This window comes from Nerophis lumbriciformis, linkage group LG07 (genome assembly GCF_033978685.3).
Source record: "Nerophis lumbriciformis linkage group LG07, RoL_Nlum_v2.1, whole genome shotgun sequence".
Taxonomy (NCBI): domain Eukaryota; kingdom Metazoa; phylum Chordata; class Actinopteri; order Syngnathiformes; family Syngnathidae; genus Nerophis; species Nerophis lumbriciformis.
In genome coordinates this window covers 45,063,636-45,083,703 of record NC_084554.2, presented here as the reverse complement: position 1 = coordinate 45,083,703, position 20,068 = coordinate 45,063,636, and the positions used below count along the sequence as shown (strand labels likewise).

Genomic DNA, 20,068 nt, shown 5'->3' with positions numbered 1-20,068 from the left:
ACTTATGTGTGAAATTATTAACACATTACCGTAAAATATCAAATAATATTATTTATCTCATTCACGTAAGAGACTAGACGTATAAGATTTCATGGGATTTAGCGATTAGGAGTGACAGATTGTTTGGTAAACGTATAGCATGTTCTATACGTTATAGTGATCTTACCATAATATGTTACGTTAACATACCAGGCACATTCTCAGTTGGTTATTTATGCCTCATATAACATACACTTATTCAGCCTGTTGTTCACTATTCTTTATTTACTTTAAATTGCCTTTCAAATGTCTATTCTTGGTGTTGGGTTTTAGCAAATACATTTCCCCACAAAATGCGACTTATACTCCAGTGCGACTTATATATGTTTTTTTTCTTCTTTATTATGCATTTTCTGGCCGGTGCAACTCATACTCCGGAGCGACTTATACTCCGAAAAATGCGGTACCAATGATTGTCACACACACACAAGGTGTGGCGAAATTATTCTCTGCATTTGACCCATCACCCTTGATCACCCCCTGGGAGGTGTGTGGAGCAGTGAGCAGCAGCGATGGCCGCGCCTGGGAATAATTTTTGGTGATTTAACCCCCAATTCCAACACTTGATTCTGAGTGCCCCATCCAATATTCCACTTTGAAATATTTGTGGGGTAAAAATGTGCATATTTTGTGTTTTTGACATAAAAAAGTGGGTTTTGACAAAAATGGCATAAAACATAAAAAAAAAATCATATGGAGAGATAGATCTGAAGTTTATCTCGAGATTTAAGCATTGAATAATTTATTTAGTTTTATATTAATATATGACTTTTTAAAAAACGGGTCCCCGGGGTCAAACTTGAGGGGAGCCCGAAAGGAAAAAAAAAAAATCTATATATTGTGTTGTGGAGTAAGTCGGATCGGTGCGGCGTCTTCAGTAATGCGGACGCTGTATCGATCCGTTGTGGTGAAGAAGGAGCTGAGCCGGAAGGCAAAGCTCTCAATTTACCGGTCGATCTACGTTCCCATCCTCACCTATGGTCATGAGCTTTGGGTTTTGACCGAAAGGACAAGATCACGGGTACAAGCGGCCGAAATGAGTTTCCTCCGCCGGGTGGCGGGGCTCTCCCTTAGAGATAGGGTGAGAAGCTCTGCCATCCGGGGGGAGCTCAAAGTAAAGCCGCTGCTCCTCCACATCGAGAGGAGCCAGATGAGGTGGTTCGGGCATCTGGTCAGGATGCCACCCGATCGCCTCCCTCGTGAGGTGTTTAGGGCACGTCCGACCGGTAGGAGGCCACGGGGAAGACCCAGGACACGTTGGGAAGACTATGTCTCCCGGCTGGCCTGGGAACGCCTCGGGATCCCCCGGGAGGAGCTGGACGAAGTGGCTGGGGAGAGGGAAATCTGGGCTTCCCTGCTTAGGCTGCTGCCCCCGCGACCCGACCTCAGATAAGCGGAAGAAGATGGATGGATGGATGGATGGAGTCAGTCTGTGGAACAACTTAGAGGAAGAGTTAAAAAAGTGTTCTAACATGATTCAATTTAAAAGACTGTTTAAAAAAGAAGTACTGAAGAAGTACGAGGAGGAAAGAGAGTGAGGCCCTCAGCACAGAGCAATGGGAGAGAGGTGTATGGTCAGGGAGTGTGTGTGTGTGTGTGTGTGTGTGTGTGTGTGTGTGTGTGTGTGTGTGTGTCTGTGTGTGTGTGTTGTCTCGTCTTGTCTTGTCTTGTCTCATAGTAACAGTGGTACTATTGTATTGTTAGTGTACAGGAGCTTTTCTTGTTTTTGTTTGTGTAGTATTGTTCTTGTATTATATTGTTTATGTTAAATGTGGAATGAGTGATAGGGGTTGGGATATTATAAGCATCTGCTTCATCCAACCCCTTTTCAAGCCTTGCATAAATGTCTCTGCCAAAATGTAAAAAAAAATGTGTGTTGTTTTACTGTGCAGGTTTGAAATAAATACTTCAATTCAATTCAATTGTTGAAGGTGGAAACTACCAAAATGGCCGCCACATGCTTTGATTTGTGATTGGAAAAAGTTTGATCTAGTGAGTGTTTTAGCATGTGAACTTTGTTGTTTCTCCAGGGGTCGCTGGGAGCTCTCTTGGTCTTTCCCCACAGACGTGCCCCTGGACCAGGTGCACGTGCAGGACTCCCGCTGCGGCAAGTCCCAGCACCTCCACTGCAGCCGCCTGACGCTCGGCGGCGCCCAGGCCGGCCACACGGGGAACTTCCGCTGCCGCTACCGCCGGCGGGTCCAGAGGCAGGCGTCCGTTTACGTGTATGTGGCAGGTAAGACGCCATTCGTTGTCTGATCAGCAAATGCGGCAGGAGCCGGTCTAAAAATAGCCGGAGGGCCAGGAGTGGCTGGTCCAGCTGCTGAAAGGCTCAGACCTGGGCAGAGTTTCCCATGCGGAGCATCGGCCTTATCTGCCCCGCTCAGCCTCGCCTCCGGCATCCTGTGCTCCAGGGCGGAGGGGAGGGGAGGGGGCGTCGCCCCGTCCCTGTTTGTGCCAAGATGAAGGCCGCCGCTCGGAGAAGTCCGAGGTGATACAAGCCGGACCACTGGCATGGCCCCTAAAGCAGTGTTTTTCAACCACTGTGCCGCGGCACACTAGTGTACCGTGAGATACAGTCTGGTGTGCCGTGGGAGATGATCTAATTTCACCTATTTGGGTTAAAAATATTTTTTGCAAACCAGTAATTATAATCCGCAAATAATATGCTGTTGTTGAGTGTCTGTGCTGTCTGGAGATCGGCAGACTTACCACGTTATACTCTTCCATATCAGTAGGTGGCAGCAGGTAGCTAATTGCTTTGTAGATGTCGGAAACAGCGGGAGGCAGTGTGCAGGTAAAAAGGTGTCTAATGCTTAAACCAAAAATAAACAAAAGGTGAGTGCCCCTAAGAAAAAGCATTGAAGCTTAGGGAAGGCTATGCAGAACGAAACTAAAACCGAACTGGCTACAAAGTAAACAAAAACAGAATGCTGGACGACAGCAAAGACTTACTGTGGAGCAGAGACGGCGCCCACAAAGTACATCCGTACATCAATCAATCAATGTTTATTTATACAGCCCTAAATCACAAGTGTCTCAAAGGGCTGCACAAGCCACAACGACATCCTCGGTTCAGGGCCCACATAAGGACAAGGAAAAAGTCACAACCCAGTGGGACATCGATAACATGACAATCAACAATGTCCCCACAAAGAAGGATAAAAACAACTGAAATATTATTGATTGCTAAAACAAAGTGGGTGTGGGGAATAGCGGTCAAGGAAGACATGAAACTACTGCAGGAAAATACCAAATAAAGAGAAAAAGCCACCAAAATAGGAGCGCAAGACAAGAACTAAAACACTACACACAGGAAAACAGCAAAAAAACGGCGTGATGTGACAGGTGGTGACAGTACACCTACTTTGAGACAAGAGCTATACTATTGCATGCTTGGTTATGGTTTAAAGTCATATCCAACAATTGCGACAACAACTTTTTGTTGTCAATATCGGCTGCTGAGTTTCATTTTTTAATGAGTTCTGCTGGTGGTGTGCCTCCGATTTTTTCAATGAAAAAAATGTGCCTGGGCTCAAAAAAGGTTGAAAAACACTCGCCAAAAGGAGCGCCCAAATATATGTTTCTCAGCTGTAATACACTTTTCCACCACTTGTGGCAGTAAAGCCAATATCAAACAGAAGGAGTCTGGAGCTAAAGTCACAGAGAAGTTTCTTAAGCGCCAAAATTATGACTAAAGTGGTGAAGCTGTATTTTCATTTTATCGACAGTTTATTTATTATTATTAACTTATTTATCATTTATTTTAGCACTGCGTAATTGTATGTTAATTTATTTTTCATCAGTTTTTGAGTGCCTTCTTTTGCAGCATATTTATAGTAATAATAATACATTTTACTTTTAAGGCGCCTTTCCAGGCACTCAAGGCCACCGTACAAAGTGAAGTGAAGTCCATCTATTTTCTACCGCTTGTCCCTTTCGGGGTCGCGGGGGGGCGCTGGAGCCTATCTCAGCTGCATTTAGGCGGAAGTGAAGTGAATTACATTTATATAGTGCTTTTCTCTAGTGACTCAAAGCGCTTTACATAGTGAAACCCATTATATATTTACATTTTTAAACCAGTGTGGGTGGCACTGGGAGCAAGTGGGTAAAGTGTCTTGCCCAAGGACACAACGGCAGTCACTAGGATGGCGGAAGCGGGGATTGAACCTGGAACTCTCAAGTTGCTGGCACGGCCGCCCAACCAAAAAAAAAACAATAAAATCAATTGGATAAAAACAATACATTTACAGTTTATTTTTGAATAGAATTTCTTTTTGTAATCAGCCTGGCCTAAGCCTTGATAACAATCTTTGTGTTTAACACATCATTTGACAAGGTTTATCCTGTCGAACTAAGTAGGTTTATTGATCAAAATCAAGAGTAAGACGACTCATTTAGTGAAAACATTTGAGTGGTGTAGTGCAAAGGTGAAGAACCCCCTGCCACAGAGGACCCCCGCCAAGTCACACGCGACATCAAAGCAGCAGAAGGTCCTTGGGGTACTTTTGTTCCAATGTTCCCAGATTTCAAGCAAACAAACCCGATTGTCCGCGGCAGGCCCTCAGTGGGTATTCGCAGCATTTATTGTTCATATTTCATCCTCACAAGCAGACATGATGTCATCACGCTCGGGCTCTTTCTTTCACGCGTGCACATTCCAGCGCTCTTCCCACCACATCTCGTTATGAGGACGCCTAAAAGTGAAAGAGCACCTTCAATTTTACGACTCAGCGGCGCTGAAGTATTTAAAGGGGAAGTGCTCTTTTTTTGCGTATTTTGCCTATCGTTGACAATCATTATGAGACAGATGGATTTTTCTTTAATGCATGTTAACTAGGGGTGTAACGGAACACAAACATTTAGGTTCGGTACATACCTCGGTTTAGAGGTCACTGTTCGGTTCATTTTCGGTACAGTAAGAAAACAACAAAATATAAATTTTTTGGTTATTTATTTACCAAATTTGTAAACAATGGCTTTATCCTTTTAACATTGGGAACATTATAATAATTCTGCCCACGTTAATCAACATTAAACTGCCTCAAGTTGTTGCTCACAAAACTTTTTTTCTACATATACAAAGTGCAACATTAAACAGTTTCAAGTCAACTCATCATGCTTAATTTATTACAGCATTTGCGAAGCCTGTAGTTGATTTTTATTATGTAAATGTTATATTTTTATCAACATGTGATAGCAGGGACCCTGCCATTCAAAACTAGGCTGCTCCATTACCAATGATTAATGTAACTATAGCTGAAAAAATAGTACAATAGCAATAGGAGAGACTATTCATCCTTGAACACCATGTAGGATTAATGATGCAGTTACATTATTATATCAACTATCAGAGACAGAAACTCTTCATTTAACATAATGTCCTTTTTTGCTGCTTCAACACAGCTCAATCAACACAGAAAAAGGTAGAGTGAAATAACAGACAGACAGGGCTTTGCTGTCCGTAACACAAACAAACACACACGCACACGCACTCACACACACACACCGCAAAATGAGCTAACCTTACGCTAAAAGTGAATTAGCCGTCACCTCAAGCCAGGACTGCGAGCTAGCTGAATTGCCTTCTATATTTCTAGAAGGTCAATGGGCTCATAGTGATGTTACTAGTAGTTGACTGGGAGGTGTTTATTATTTATGATGCTCACCTGCTAAACGCTAAGCACTGACTACATGCGCTCTGAATACGCACTGCTGATTGGCTGTTACCGCTCTGTGTGTAACCAATCAGATGGTTGTGTGGGTGGGACAATGCTGGGTGCTGTGTAGAGGACTGACAGAAACAGAGGCAGAAGGAAGTGGAGGCGGCTACTTAACATGTTTGTGTGGAAACTCGTTCGGTACACCTCCGAACCGAACCGAAACCCCCGTACCGAAACGGTTCAATACAAATACACGTACCGTTACACCTCTAATGTTAACACTTATATAAAAGTCAGTTTACAGCTGAGCCAATATGAGGTCCTCTATTTCGTCCATAAAATCTGATAAATACCCATTCAAAGAGCACCAAAAATACTCAATTTACATTTAGTGACTTGAATATTAAGCAAGTATTAGTGATATTGTTATCATAAGTTAAAGTTAAAGTACCAATGATTATCACACACACACTAGGTGTGGTGTCCCGGGAATCATTTTTGGTGATTTAACCCCCAATTCCAACCCTTGTTGCTGAGTGCCAAGCAGGGAGGTAATGAGTCCCATTTTTATAGTCTTTGGTATGACCCAATAAGCGCTAACGCACACAAACTATAGCAGCGTCGTGATCACGAGCTTGTGTACAATTTCGACATGATCAACTGGTGAGGTGTTTCCTCACGTCCTTGCTCCCTGGAAGTTTATTGTAGATCATAAGTCATGCTTCTCACCTGGATAGAAAAAGGCCGAGGACTAGGGCTGTGAATCTTTGGGTGTCCCACGATTCGATTCAATATCGATTCTTGGAGTCACGATTCGATTCAAAATCGATTTTTTTTTTCAATTCAACACGATTCTCGATTCAAAAACGATTTTTTCCAGATTCAAAAGGATTCTCTATTCATTCAATACATAGGATTTCAGCAGGATCTACCCCAGTCTGCTGACATGCAAGCAGAGTAGTAGATTTTTGTAAAAAGCTTTTATAATTGTAAATGACAATGTTTTATCAACTGATTGCAATAATGTAAAACATTTTTACTATTAAATGAACCAAAAATATGACTTATTTTATCTTTGTGAAAATATTGTACACAGTGTGTTGTCAAGCTTATGAGATGCGATGCAAGTGTAAGCCACTGGGACCCTATTGTTCTTTTTTTTTTTTTTTTTTTTTTATAAATGTGTAATGATAATGTCAATGAGGGATTTTTAATCACTGCTATGTTGAAATTGTAACTAATATTGATACTGTTGTTGATAATATTCATTTTTGTTTCACTACTTTTGGATTGTTCTGTGTCGTGTTTGTGTCTCCTCTCAATTGCTCTGTTTATTGCAGTTCTGAGTGTTGCTGGGTCGGGTTTGGTTTTGGAATTGGATTGCATTGTTATGGTATTGCTGTGTATTGTTTTGTTGGATTGATTAATTAAAAAAAATTAAAAAATAAAAAATTTAAAAAAGTAAAATATTCCAGCGCCCCCCGCGACCCCGAAGGGATTAAGCGGTAGAAAATGGATGGAAGGATGGACAATTAAATTAAAAAAATAGATTTTTTTTAAAATGAGAATTGATTCTGAATCACACAACGTGAGAATCGCGATTCAAATTCGAATCGATTTTTTCCCACACCCCTACTGAGGACGTATTCCGACAAGTTGGTACATTTTGACAACCAATTTAGCCGAGAACGACACGAAAAGACGCTTGGTTTCACCCCTTCTTTCTTCGTGAGAATTATGAGTCATTCTTTATCTAAATGGGAATATATGAACGTCCTAGCAATCTGCATCCTAATGACAGCTTACATTGTACAGTAAGTGATTATTTCTTATGTTTGTTGTCTCTCGTAAATAATCAGTGATGTTGTTCGGGAAAAAAAGCAAACGTTTTTGCGTTTTTTTTAATTAATGCACCGCGTATGCTTAAAATGATGAAAATACGTAAATGTTATTATGAATTTGCTCATTACTACATTACATATATACTTACTTCGTGTATATAAAACCTTAATGGAGGTGTTTGGTTGTTTTTAAGGGCTTTATAGGCAGAATAAAGCGACTAGGCACCATTGTAAGCAGACTTCTGATCGCATTTATTTAATATTTAGAATGCAGAAAAAACATCTGTCATGTCTTTCTTAATGATTGTGAACAATAGCCAAAATTCCCCAAAAAAGTGCAGTTCCCCTTTAATGCGAGCGAAGACATAAAGCAGGTTTATGACTGTCCAACAGACAGGGGGCCATGGATGGAGCTCTGTGGAACCTCTTCTGGTGTCAAACTCATTTTCATCGAGAGCCTGTATGAATTATAATCGCCTATTACACAGTTCCCTATGGATTTGATTATTCCATTATTTACATACAAATTGATGAATAACGTACTTGCTTTTCAAATCATAAGTCACGGGCACAAGCATTTTATTCGATCAAAGAATGTTTGGAATATATGTAAACAAATTGTCGCAAATTTTCTCCAACAGGGGCCACACACTAAAAAGTCAAAGTATGCGTGGGCCAATTTGATATATTTTTGCGAAAAACAGACATTACATATATTTAAAGACACAACTTAGTGTCAGCTTTATGTTATAGGTGACAAAGTGTACTATTATTAATTATTATTAGTTAGTTTATTCACAATACCATAGTACAATTACAATAGTAGTGAATATCATCATTTAAAGATGTTGGTACATGAAAGGGTCCCCCAAATAAGCTAGAAGAAGCTTTTGACAGGGGGTCCAGAGGACAGTATATACATGGAATGATAAAACATGGTAGCAAGCCCAACAACAACAACAAAAAACAACAATGCTATATGATAAACACAAGATAATAGTACTAAAGCAAGCATACACATACATACATACATACATTCATTCAACCATGCAAAACCCAACAGTAGTCTACCCCACATGAGGCATTAGAGATAGGTGGTTAATAGGTAAGTTTTCAGTTTCTTTTTGAAGTTGGAGAATGAATACAGCATCTTGAGGCTCTCATTAAGCCGGTTCCAAATCTTTGGTCCCCTGCATACAACACTTCCAGCAGTACAAGCCAGTAAACGATGTTTACCTGATATCAGATCTAAGTTACGAGTGTTGTGGGCATGCTGGGGGTGGTAGATAGGAACCAAGTTACAGAGCCTAAGATTCAGCCTGTAAATGACTTGATAGGTTAAACAAGCATTTTGATAAATATTGAACTCTCTCAGTCTTAAGAGATGATAATTATGGAATAGATGTCGAGTGGGGGCATTAAACTTGGACCATGACAGGGCCCGTATGATTTTCTTTTGCATGGATTCTAATTTGTGAAGGTAGCTAGGGAAGGTGTTACACCAGATGACATTACAGTAGTTTAGATGTGGTTCAAAGAGTGTTTTATATAGGGTAAGTAGAGCATAAAGAGGAAGATAATGACGAAGGTGAAAGAACAGGCCAACATATGTGGATAATTTGTTTAACAGATGGCTAATGTGACATTTGAAATTGAGGTATTCGTCAATGATGACCCCGAGGAATTTTGTGGAGTACACTCTCTGTATTTCCTGCCTATTGACGTTGATATGGCAGTGCTCAGTATTTGTCCGGTTTTTATTACAACGAAAAAGAATAACATTTGTTTTATTTACATTAAGTGAGAGCTTATTGCATTTGAACCAGGAATCTACTTTCACAAGCTCTGAATTGACAGTTACTTGTAGATCGTGTAGGCTCCTGTGTGAGGTAAACAAATTTGTATCGTCAGCAAAATTTATTTTATGAAAAGTTTCGGAGGAGTTTACAAAATCATTTACCGGTATGTACAGGATAAAAAGGAGAGGCCCCAAGATGGATCCCTGGGGAACCCCATAATCATTTCGGCATTTCAAATGTCCGCGAAAACAGGGAAATCTAAGTTTTTAAACATTATTTTTCGTGTCAACATATCACTGTTTTTAATTCAATATTAAAAAATGGGATCTAAACTAAATTAGTTGATCGCTCGCCTTTCCCTCAGGTACTTGCTGTTCCTCTTGCCTTAGCATCGTTGGCGTCATCTAGCGAGCTTACTTGTTGTCACCTGCGTTGACGGCTTTGTACTTTGCTGCTACTCATATTTAGATTAGTACTATTCAAACACTCTTAGTTCCGAACCAGTTGTAGAGTATTAATTAGTAGCCAGTGAGAAGGTATAATTTTGACGTGACGGATGTAAACAGAGGTCACAACACAGGAAGTATATTACCCGAGGGGGCGTGGCTACAGGATAGAGTTGCCAAATGGGAAACATTCTTTTGCATGCATGTTATACAATTTGACATGACATTTTCAATGATAGTAATGTTTGTAAATGATCCAGGAAAAATGGTGTGGTACATTCATTATGCGGGACATGTAAGCATCAAAAAGAGGTTGGTAGATGAAAATTAATCTAAAGGTAAATTATAGTGTAGAGATGCACCCAATTGCAGGAAATTGTCACGACTTGGACTATGGCGTGGTTTGTTCTCCCGAGGTGCAAAAGATTTGGACCATACGTGGCGTGAAGGGGAATACATGATTTATTTAAACACTATAACTACAAAAAAAGGATCAAACAAAAGGCGCGCACAGGGGTGGAGGTACAAAACTAGACTATAAACACAGAACTTGCACATTGGCAGAAACTATGAACAATTAAACAAAACACTAACTGTGACTTAATAAACAAAAACTTACTTGGCATGGAACCGGCATGAAAAAAGAGCAGCAAGGGTCATAAGGGTGTGGAGAGTGCGCAGAAGCATAAATGCGGGGATGTCACCAGAAAGACAAACTGAAAAACAATTAACTTAAATACTACAGACATGATTAACGAAAACAGGTGCGTGACTCAAAACGTGAAACAGGTGCATGACGTGACAGGTGAAAACTAATGGGTTGCTATGGTGACAAACAAGAGTGCACAATGAGTCCAAACGTGGAACAGGTGAAACTAATGGGTAATCAAGGAAACAAGACAAGGGAGTGAAAAGCCAGAAACTAAAGAGTCCAATAACTAAACAAAACATAACTAAGACAAAACATGATTACACAGACATGACAGAAATGTAATCTTCATTTTCAACGTTTTCTTTTGGGGTTTGCGTGGCAGCACTTTGTGCTGATAGAAATGTTCCTCTTTTTTTCGTCAGTTTCCCCTCTTTTCCTCATAGGTATAAAAAACCAACAGTAAACATGACAAAAAGAGCAAAATAAGTAATGTAATGGAGAAAAAGCTGACATTTTGATACTAATAACTGATAATAATAGGATAGGACTTTATTGTCCTTGCACAAGTACAACAAAACTATGTTTTCAGCACAAACTCGTTCAAGATTAGACAAACAAACAGTGTACAGGGTTACAGAACAGGAACGCTGATGGGTCGCCAAAGGCGCCCCGTAAAAGATAAGAAAAAGGTAAAACACTGGGGAAGAAGATGAGTAAAAAAATACAAGTGGAAAAAAACCTCCATGAAATGCACACATAAACACGTTACATTTAATCACGACAACTCGCAACAGAGGGGCGGGGAGTTGGGGTCCTGGAGGGTGACTGCTGCTATGAAGCGCTGCCAGTCGTCCATCACCCCGAGGGGAAACAAGCGGTAGTATAATGTTTAATTGTACCATTAATAAATAATTAATGGTACAATAATACACTGTAACTTATACCACAAAGCTGACCCTAAGTTAGTTTTTAAATGAGAGAGAGGCAAAACGTCTTCCAAGACGAACCAAACAGTCTAGTTGCGATTGACTGAATGCCTTAAGATTTAAATGTTTTCTTATTTTTTGTTGTATTTAATTATTAAAAAAAACAACATACAATTACAACATTGATTATTATTTTTGATAAAGGGCTTATTTTTTCTCATATTTACTATCATTATTAAAACTAAATGTTTCCACTCGTATACTATTGTTTAAAAAAAATATTTTGTCCCAATAAACACATTTTTTGTGTCAGTTTTAGTGTTGGTCATACAAATATAGTGTTTATTTATTGTCAAATTTAATTACAAAAAAAGTGAATCCACACATTTGGAATATTGTAAATGTGTATATTAATTTAGATTCTTTGTCATTTTTTGTCATTTACTGTAATTATTGTCACAAAATTGTCTCTGCTCACTTTTATTATATAATAATTATATGTTTTTAAATCTATAAAACTATATTTATTCTGTTTTGTGTTAATTATTAAAATATAGTGTTTGTTTTGTTTATAATATTGAATTATTTAAAAAAGTAAGTTAATCCACATATTCAAACAGTCTTGCTGTACTTAACACACACACAAATGATAGCGATTTAGCTCATTTTAGCTACTAACGTTAGCCATCATTGAACGTATATTAGACAAATTTCTCGGGCCAACAAGCATAATTACTAATTGTGATTGGTTGTACATGATTGGTCCCTGAGCGCCGGTGTTTGGGTTTCAGACAGCCGGCAGCCATTTGTGGAGCATCCGGAGATGAGTCCTTACGTGTTGTACATGAAGGAGAAGCAGCCGCTGGTGGTCCCCTGCAGGGTCACCCACCCCAACGTCACCAGCAGCCTGATCAAGGTGAGGCGAAGCTGAACAACTGCTTGGAAACATGCACGTATTTACAATAATCCATATATACTTGCATGGATACCACATACTGTCTAAATTACTGCATCCTGGTTTCTGGTCGTTGCACAAATCTACACAATGTTTGTGTGTCCAGCAGGCTGGTGCGAAATTCCCAATTCTTTATTTCAATTCTCCAACCCGCAGGATGTTGAATCAGAATTGCAGGAAGTGGAATTCAAGTCATTGCAATTTAGAGAAATAACGTCACGTTCAACAAAGGTTTTGAAAAATACTCAAAACACTAAAAGTAAACTCAAATTTCTTCCAAATGTACACATTTTTCCACCTCGTTCCTTCATTTGCAAAGTTACAATACATCAAATTATGTTTTATAGAAGATGCTTTAATTCTGAAATAGCAATGAAAAACATTTACTGCAGTTAAAATGTAATGTGTACACGAGGTACAACATCTTGTCTGACTGTAAGAAACATAATAATATATGTGTACGTGAGTAATAAAACTCATGATCGGAATATACTACAAAGCATGATTCTGCAATTCTACTTCTATATATTTTGAAATGTAGTTCTATTTCCTGTTTGCAAGCTCAATTCTAATTCTTAGAATTGAATTTAAATCCTCCTTTCTTTTATTAATTTTGCTAAAGCCTGCTGTCCAATGACACTTTTTCTTTGGCACTAGAGCTGAGAATTTGGTACCGATCTGATACCAAGTGAACACAGGGCTAGTATCGCCGATATTCTGACTTGAAATGTCATAATTATTGAAGCTTTTAGGGAATTACCTTTGAGTTAGTTTATTATGATAATACAGTACAAAGATTATATCCAAATAAAATGTGATTAAATGCAACTATGCAAAACAATGTATTACTATAAATTAATAATGTTAATAATAACTCTCTTTTTGATTACACACAATTATTTAAGAAAAAAGTCACTAATGCTAAATAAGAAAATGTAACATGATTACAAAAATGTCAACAGACCAACATAAATCACCTCCATTGCAGGCAGATAGAACTGATTTCGGTACTTTTATAGGCACGACCGAATTCTGTCGGTACTACCAGGTAAATCAAATGGCGCCATATTTCGATACTTTTGTTGCACGCGACGTCACTTACGGTTGCAGACTAAATAAACACCTGCTCACGTAATCAATCTCACAAGCAGCACTCAGGGCGGACTCAGCCAAACTCCCTCGAAGTAATGTTGCAGTTTTCACACTGGCAAAGCAAGTATGCTTGGTAGAAAACACTCAAACGCTAATAAGTAAGGCTCCAACTCTTCCAAAATGCGCTAGCTCGATGCTAATTTACATTGGATTTACCATAGACAGGCTACTTTTTGCGATTTTTTTTTACATGGCGAGTTCAACACCTCCAAATTTGCTTATCAAAGCTACAACTAAGATGCATGTTACAATTAACAGCTGATGTGTAATAAGCACAATTCTTACAGTACAAACACTTTGTAGGGCGCAACATAACACATTCAGTTTAATGGAAAAAGCTAGACAACATACCATAGTACTGCCATCTAATGCATTGCACAAGCTGTCTATAGCAGGGGTCTCAAACATGCGGCCCATGGGCCGCATTATTAAACATTATTTTGCGGCCCCTACCTTAATATGAAGTTTAATGTTAGTGCGGCCCGCGAGTTTTAAATGAATGGCGCTTGACAGTGTGATTGGTAGATTCCTTCAGCTCTGCTGAAGGAATCTACCAATCACGCTGTGGTATATGGCTCTCGACAATATCAAGGGCCTGCCGTGATGGCACTGCTTTTAGTGTCCTCTAGAAACTGTCACCGTATCATCTTTATCTCCATACTAACAGCGTGCCGGCCCAGACACATGATGTAAGAGACATCTGCAGACACAAGCAAGTAATTGCAAGACATACTTGAGGAACAGCCATACATGTCACACTGAGGGTGGTCATATTTTATTTTATTTATTTTTTAACACTGTTACAAATATGCGCCACACTGTGAACCCACACCAAACAAGAATGACAAACACATTTCGGGAGAACATCCGCACCTAAACACAACAGAACAAATACCCAGAATCCTTTGCAGCCCTAACTCTTCTGGGCTACAAAAACACCCCCGCTATCTCCAACCCCGCCTCCTCCCAACCCCGCCCACCTCAATCCCCCAACACACACCTCAACACCCCCCCCCCCCCCCCCCCCCCATCTCACGAATTCAGAGGTCTCACGGTTGGCAAGTGTGCATTGACGTCACTTGCGTGATGCAAGCAGAGAAACATTTTGCCGCTTTTCCACGACACCCGCACACGCTCTTCCTCCCTCCCTCCCTGCCTACCTCGCTCGCCCGCCTGCTCGCTCCCGCCCCCGTTGTAAACAGTCCGGGCGGGGAAGACGAGCGGTCCGGTAGCTTCCAAAGCACTCCGTCTAAGGACCGAGCGACAATACAAAACTGTGGTGCACTGGACCCCAGCGCTGATACTCTGACAGAGAGTCGCTGGGCGAATCAGACGTGTAACACGTTAGTCGTGATGTTAGCCCGTTCGGGGCTAATTGTGCTACCGTAACTGTAAACTCCATGGCGAGAAGTGATGACAAACATTTTTTGTAAATTTGCTGGTAATGTTTTACTTTTAGCCTTAAACATGACACATAATGTCTGTAACTTTACTAGCTCCTGTAATTTCAATAAACCAGAATTAATAAATAATATGTTAGTGTGTTCTAAGTAATCTACTTTATGAATAATCCTTATAGCTCTTTTCTGCAGTTGATACAGAGAAAGTTGCGGTGCACAAGGAATACAATTTGAAACGTCATTATACAACTAGACATGCTGAGGAGTATGCAAAATACCAGGGAGATGAGAGAGTGAACCGGGTTGCAAATTTTAAAACCAGTCTACTGAGGCAACAAGATTTCGTCAAGAAAACAAGCGAAAAGAGCGATGCAGCAGTCAAAGCTAGCTACATGGTGAGTGAGATGGTTGCTAGGGCGGGAAAGCCATTCAAAGAAGGTGAATTCATTAAAAAGTGCATGTTAGATTTTTTTTTAAGAAATCTTTTCTTGCGGCCCAGCCTCACCCACTTTCTGCATCCAGTGGCCCCCAGGTAAATTGAGTTTGAGACCCCTGGTCTATAGGGACCACTAAAGGGAAATAAAATGACCGCTATAGACAGGTTTCCACTATACGCAGGTTGGCTACCATTCTGAATTTGTGTACATGTTGACCTTTAAACAATTATGTACACATGTACGTGTGTATGTTAAATTTGAACATCAGCAATAAAATCACTAACAACAATTGTATGTGACACTAGATACACCACGCACAATTCTAACATTAATTACACCAAAAATAAACAAATACATTTACATTCCCGGCCATGAAAAAACAGCAATGTAGCAACAAAAACAACAGCAGAACAGTGCTCAATATTTTGGTACTGGTACCGGATTTGGATACTTTCCGATATTTTTCAAAATAAAGGTGAACCTCCAAAAATATATTTTTGGCTTCATTTTAACCAAAAATATGTTATGTTAAACATGTGGTTCTTATTGCACTCAAAGAACAATTTTACATGTGACATATTGCCTGCCATAATCCAGGATTAGGTTAGAATATCATTTATTGACATTATGCTTTATGATTTATGGTTGCCACTATGCTATGCATTTGCTTTAAGACAAATAAAATCATTAGTAAATAGTAAAAACTATACTATAGCTAAAAGTACTGCACACAGGTAAAACACACATTGTTAAAGATAAAACACAAATTGTAGCAAATGGTTACTAAATTCAGTAATTTTACTTGCATTAGTTTACGTTACGTGGGCGGTTTGGACTGCGCTAATAATTGGCATCAAGCCAAGCAGCTGTGTGCGTGTCTACGTATCTATATGTGCATAGCAGGGGAGCTGGTTAACTTTATTATCTCTCGATCTGACTGCTTGTTACTTAATTGTTCAGCCAAGTTTGGAGCAAAAGTGGTAATACTTTAATCGTGCCACATTTGACGAGGCATGTTTTAAAGCAGCGTTTATAGCGTCGCCTTGATCGATAGTTTTGAAGCCCAAATACCTTCATATTGCACTTCGCGCACCTTCTTTATTAATCAGTAGAATTGTCTTTATTTGCCATTTTTCCTCTACTCGCTGTTTCTGCTTGTGTGCTCTGTGAGTGTGTGTGCGCCGACACACTAAACATGCTCCTCCGTCTTACGTCATCGCCGCATGGCAGCATGCGGGTGAAAAACGGTACCAGTGTTTTTCAAAGGCAGTATAGTACTGTTTTGAATTCATTAGTACCGCGGTACTTTATTAGTACCGGTCTACCGTACAACCCTACATCACACACAAAAAAGAAACTTGCTATCTGTCCTTGGCCACATCCCCTAATTCATGGTGACACACATTAATTACAGCACAGAAAGCACAAACATGAATTGCTGGCAAATGTTCTTATTTTTTTCATATCACCAATTTTACAGACCGTGGTATGGCATATTTTGATATCGGTGGCCGCTATACAGAGTTAAAAAAAACTGTTTTGGGATGCAAAATGAGTGGCCCTTGGCCGCGTTAAACAGGTGGCCGCTATGGACACGGTATATGACACTACTTTTTTCTGCGGGGGGGATTTTTGTGGCCGCTATTGGCAAGTGTGCGCCATAGACAGGTGGCCGCTAACACAGGTTTGACTGTATAACAACTGGACCGCACGGTTCTCATTATCAGCTCATGTTTTAATGTTAAATTAAAAGTAACATGTTATCATCAAACAATTTACATTTATTAACAGACACAAAAGTACCGAAAATTAGTGCCTTTAATTCGTAGGTACCGTATCGGCAGTGTTCGTAATAATGGCGTTATTTTTACTAATAATGCGTAATCTGATTAATTACTTTTAGGTCTGTCCCAACACCGTTAGCGCTATCTTGATGTAATGTGGCACGCTACTTTTGATGTGGTTTTATGTCAACAACAAGACAGCATGATAAGCGCAGCAAGTTCAATGTAGGAAATATCTTTTTACTGGTGAAAGCAACAAGCAGCACCGCACTTAAATTAACTTGATATCAAATAGGAAGAGGCACCATCACACTGTGACACAACAACATACGCACACAATGGGATTTATGAACAACAGATCAATGAATGAAGTGACAAACTTGCCATCCAAACAATACACCGTTTGTTGACAAGAAGATACTACATCCATAAAAGTACAGTGTTTTATTTTTTGGGGGGGCTGGGGGGGCGGGGGTTTGTCATAAAGAAATACAATCATGTGTGCGTACGGACTGTATCCCTGCAGACTGTATTGATCTATATTGATATATAATGTAGGAACCAGAAATATTGATAACAGAATGATTTAATTAAAAAATAAATAATTAAATAAATAATTATTTTTATTTTTTTTAATTTCTTGTGCGGCCCGGTACCAATCGATCCACGGACCGGTACCGGGCCGTGGCCCGGTGGTTGGAGACCACTGCTCTATATGAAACGTTTATCAACTGCATGTGCCAGATATTTGAAGTTTTTTTTAAGTAACGTATTAATTACTTTCCCTAGTAATTAATTACTTTTATTTAAGAGTAATTCCGTTAGTAATTCATGTTTTTGGTAGAGTAACTATAATAAATTATTTTCTAAAAGTAATTTTCAGAACACTGCGTTTCGGTTCAAATGTGATCGTTACCCACAGGGGCGCCGCTAGGGATTTTGGGCCCCATGAAAAGAATCTTTACAGGGCCCCCAACACAGTGTCATTATTTTTTCTGTATTATAATTTCATCATCATTAGGGGCCTCTCTGGGCCCCCCTCCATCATGGGCCCCTAGAATCCCCCCCTTTTCGGCGCCCCTGGATACCCATCCCTGTAGACAAGAGTATGTGTGAACAATAAAGTGCCCTAAGAGAGGGGGCGGAGCCAAGTGTGCCTGAGTGAGCAATGGAGCGATAGAGATGTTTGCACTGACAGAAAAGATACTTAATTGATACTTAGATTGATACGGCCAACCGTACTTGGCACACCTGCTACTCACACTTGTGCCACTTTGCACTTCAACGTGTCAGCAGCAGAGAAAAGGTTGAAAAATGACAAGAACAGATTTTACTAACGAGCCTTTTCCCCATCCACTAGTCGCTTTCTTTCTTTCGCGGCATACACCACCTCGGGTCGGTGTAGCGCCCCGTTGGCGCCCAGCCATCATGACTTCCCTCACAGCCTCGTAGTGTGCTGGCCCCCGGCTGCCAACTTCCCCCTCCTCCCTCTGATGCTTTAAACAGCTGGCTGCTGTGCAGGGAGGAAGCCCAAGTAGCCACTGTTGGCCCCAAAGTGCACGCCATTGTCTCACGGCGGCCATTAGGTCCTCGCTACTGCTGGTGTGTGTGTGTGTGTGTGTGTGTGTGTGTGTGTGTGTGAGTGTGTGTGTGTGTGTGTGTATGTGTTCTGGCAATGCTTACTTAATGGGGACATCGCTCTGTTTACACAGTCCCCTTTAGGGGACCTCTGATGGTATGGGGACAAAAAAACAGGTTCCCTAAAGGGAAACCTTTTTAAATAGCTCACCGGCATCACAATGTAAACAAACGCCATGGGTGGATCTACACCTGACATCCACTGTAATGATACCAATAGATAGTCCGATCCATTCTGAAGATGCCTAAGTGATTTTTAAGCTTTGGCCCATAAAACATGTTTACTGGTTAGTTTTAGTGTGAGACATTTGCACAGCAGCCCCCTCATCGGGCTGTAGCTGGTACTGCACTCGCTGCTATGATTCACATTCAGAATTTTCCATCCTTCTATATATGGTAGTTGAACATTTAAGTGGTGAAACTTCCTATGAGAGGACAGCTGTACTGCTGTATTCTGAGTATCATGTCATATTTAATTTGAACTTTTTTTTTTTTTTAAATGGTCCTCAGTAGTCATGTACAAATTTGATCCCCATGAACCACATTAACTCTTTTTTCCCCAAGGTCCCCAGTAAGAATGATCAGCACATTACTTCATCAATCCAGAGATTTAAAGACGTGTATGAGCTAACTGGGCAGTGGCCATTTTCATACTTACCAACCTTGAGACCTCCGAATTCGGGAGATGGGGGAGGGGAGGATGGGGGGGGGGGTGTTAAGGTGCAGGCAGCATACCCCTTCCCCTTCGAGCTTTTCTGGATGAAATGAAATTCTTTTTTCCAATCATTTTGGAACTTGCAAACGTATTTCTTCTTCTTACTCGCCGTCGCCATGCCTCTTCTTCGTTCTTCTGCTTCGTCTCCTTCTTGTTGTGTGTGCAGTTGTGCACTGAGCTCCAAAAGCCGTAGATGTTATTGTAGCGTCCCGGAAGAGTTAGTGCTGCAAGGGATTCTGGGTATTTGTTCTGTTGTGTTTATGTTGTGTTACGGTGCGGATGTTCTCCTGAAATGTGTTTGTCATTCTTGTTTGGTGTGGGTTCACAGTGTGGCGCATATTAGTAACAGTGTTAAAGTTGTTTAGACGGCCACCGTCAGTGTGAACTGTATGGCTGTTGATCAAGTATGCCTTGCGTTATCATTAAACCAGTTAATAGATCATACAACGTGTCAGCATTTCTTGACATCTCCGAGTAAAGATCATTGTTAAACCCCTCCAACGCTACATTATTATGTGACTGTGCCGGCACGCTGTTTATATTGAGGAAAAGCGGACGCCTGGACAGCATGCGGTTGTTAAGGGGTGAAGGTTTCAGGTGAGAGAGGACGTTAAAGGCAGT

General features: G+C 40.4%; 1 protein-coding gene across 1 annotated transcript in view; it reads left to right on the top strand.

The window, feature by feature from the left end:
• flt1 (fms related receptor tyrosine kinase 1) overlaps window positions 1-20,068 on the top strand; it is a 109,143-nt gene that overhangs the window by 10,174 nt on the left and 78,901 nt on the right. The window contains exons 4-5 of the mRNA XM_072913525.1: window positions 2,070-2,275; window positions 12,158-12,282. Coding sequence (XP_072769626.1) covers window positions 2,070-2,275; window positions 12,158-12,282 — 331 coding nt within the window. The remainder of the gene's footprint in view (window positions 1-2,069; window positions 2,276-12,157; window positions 12,283-20,068) is intronic.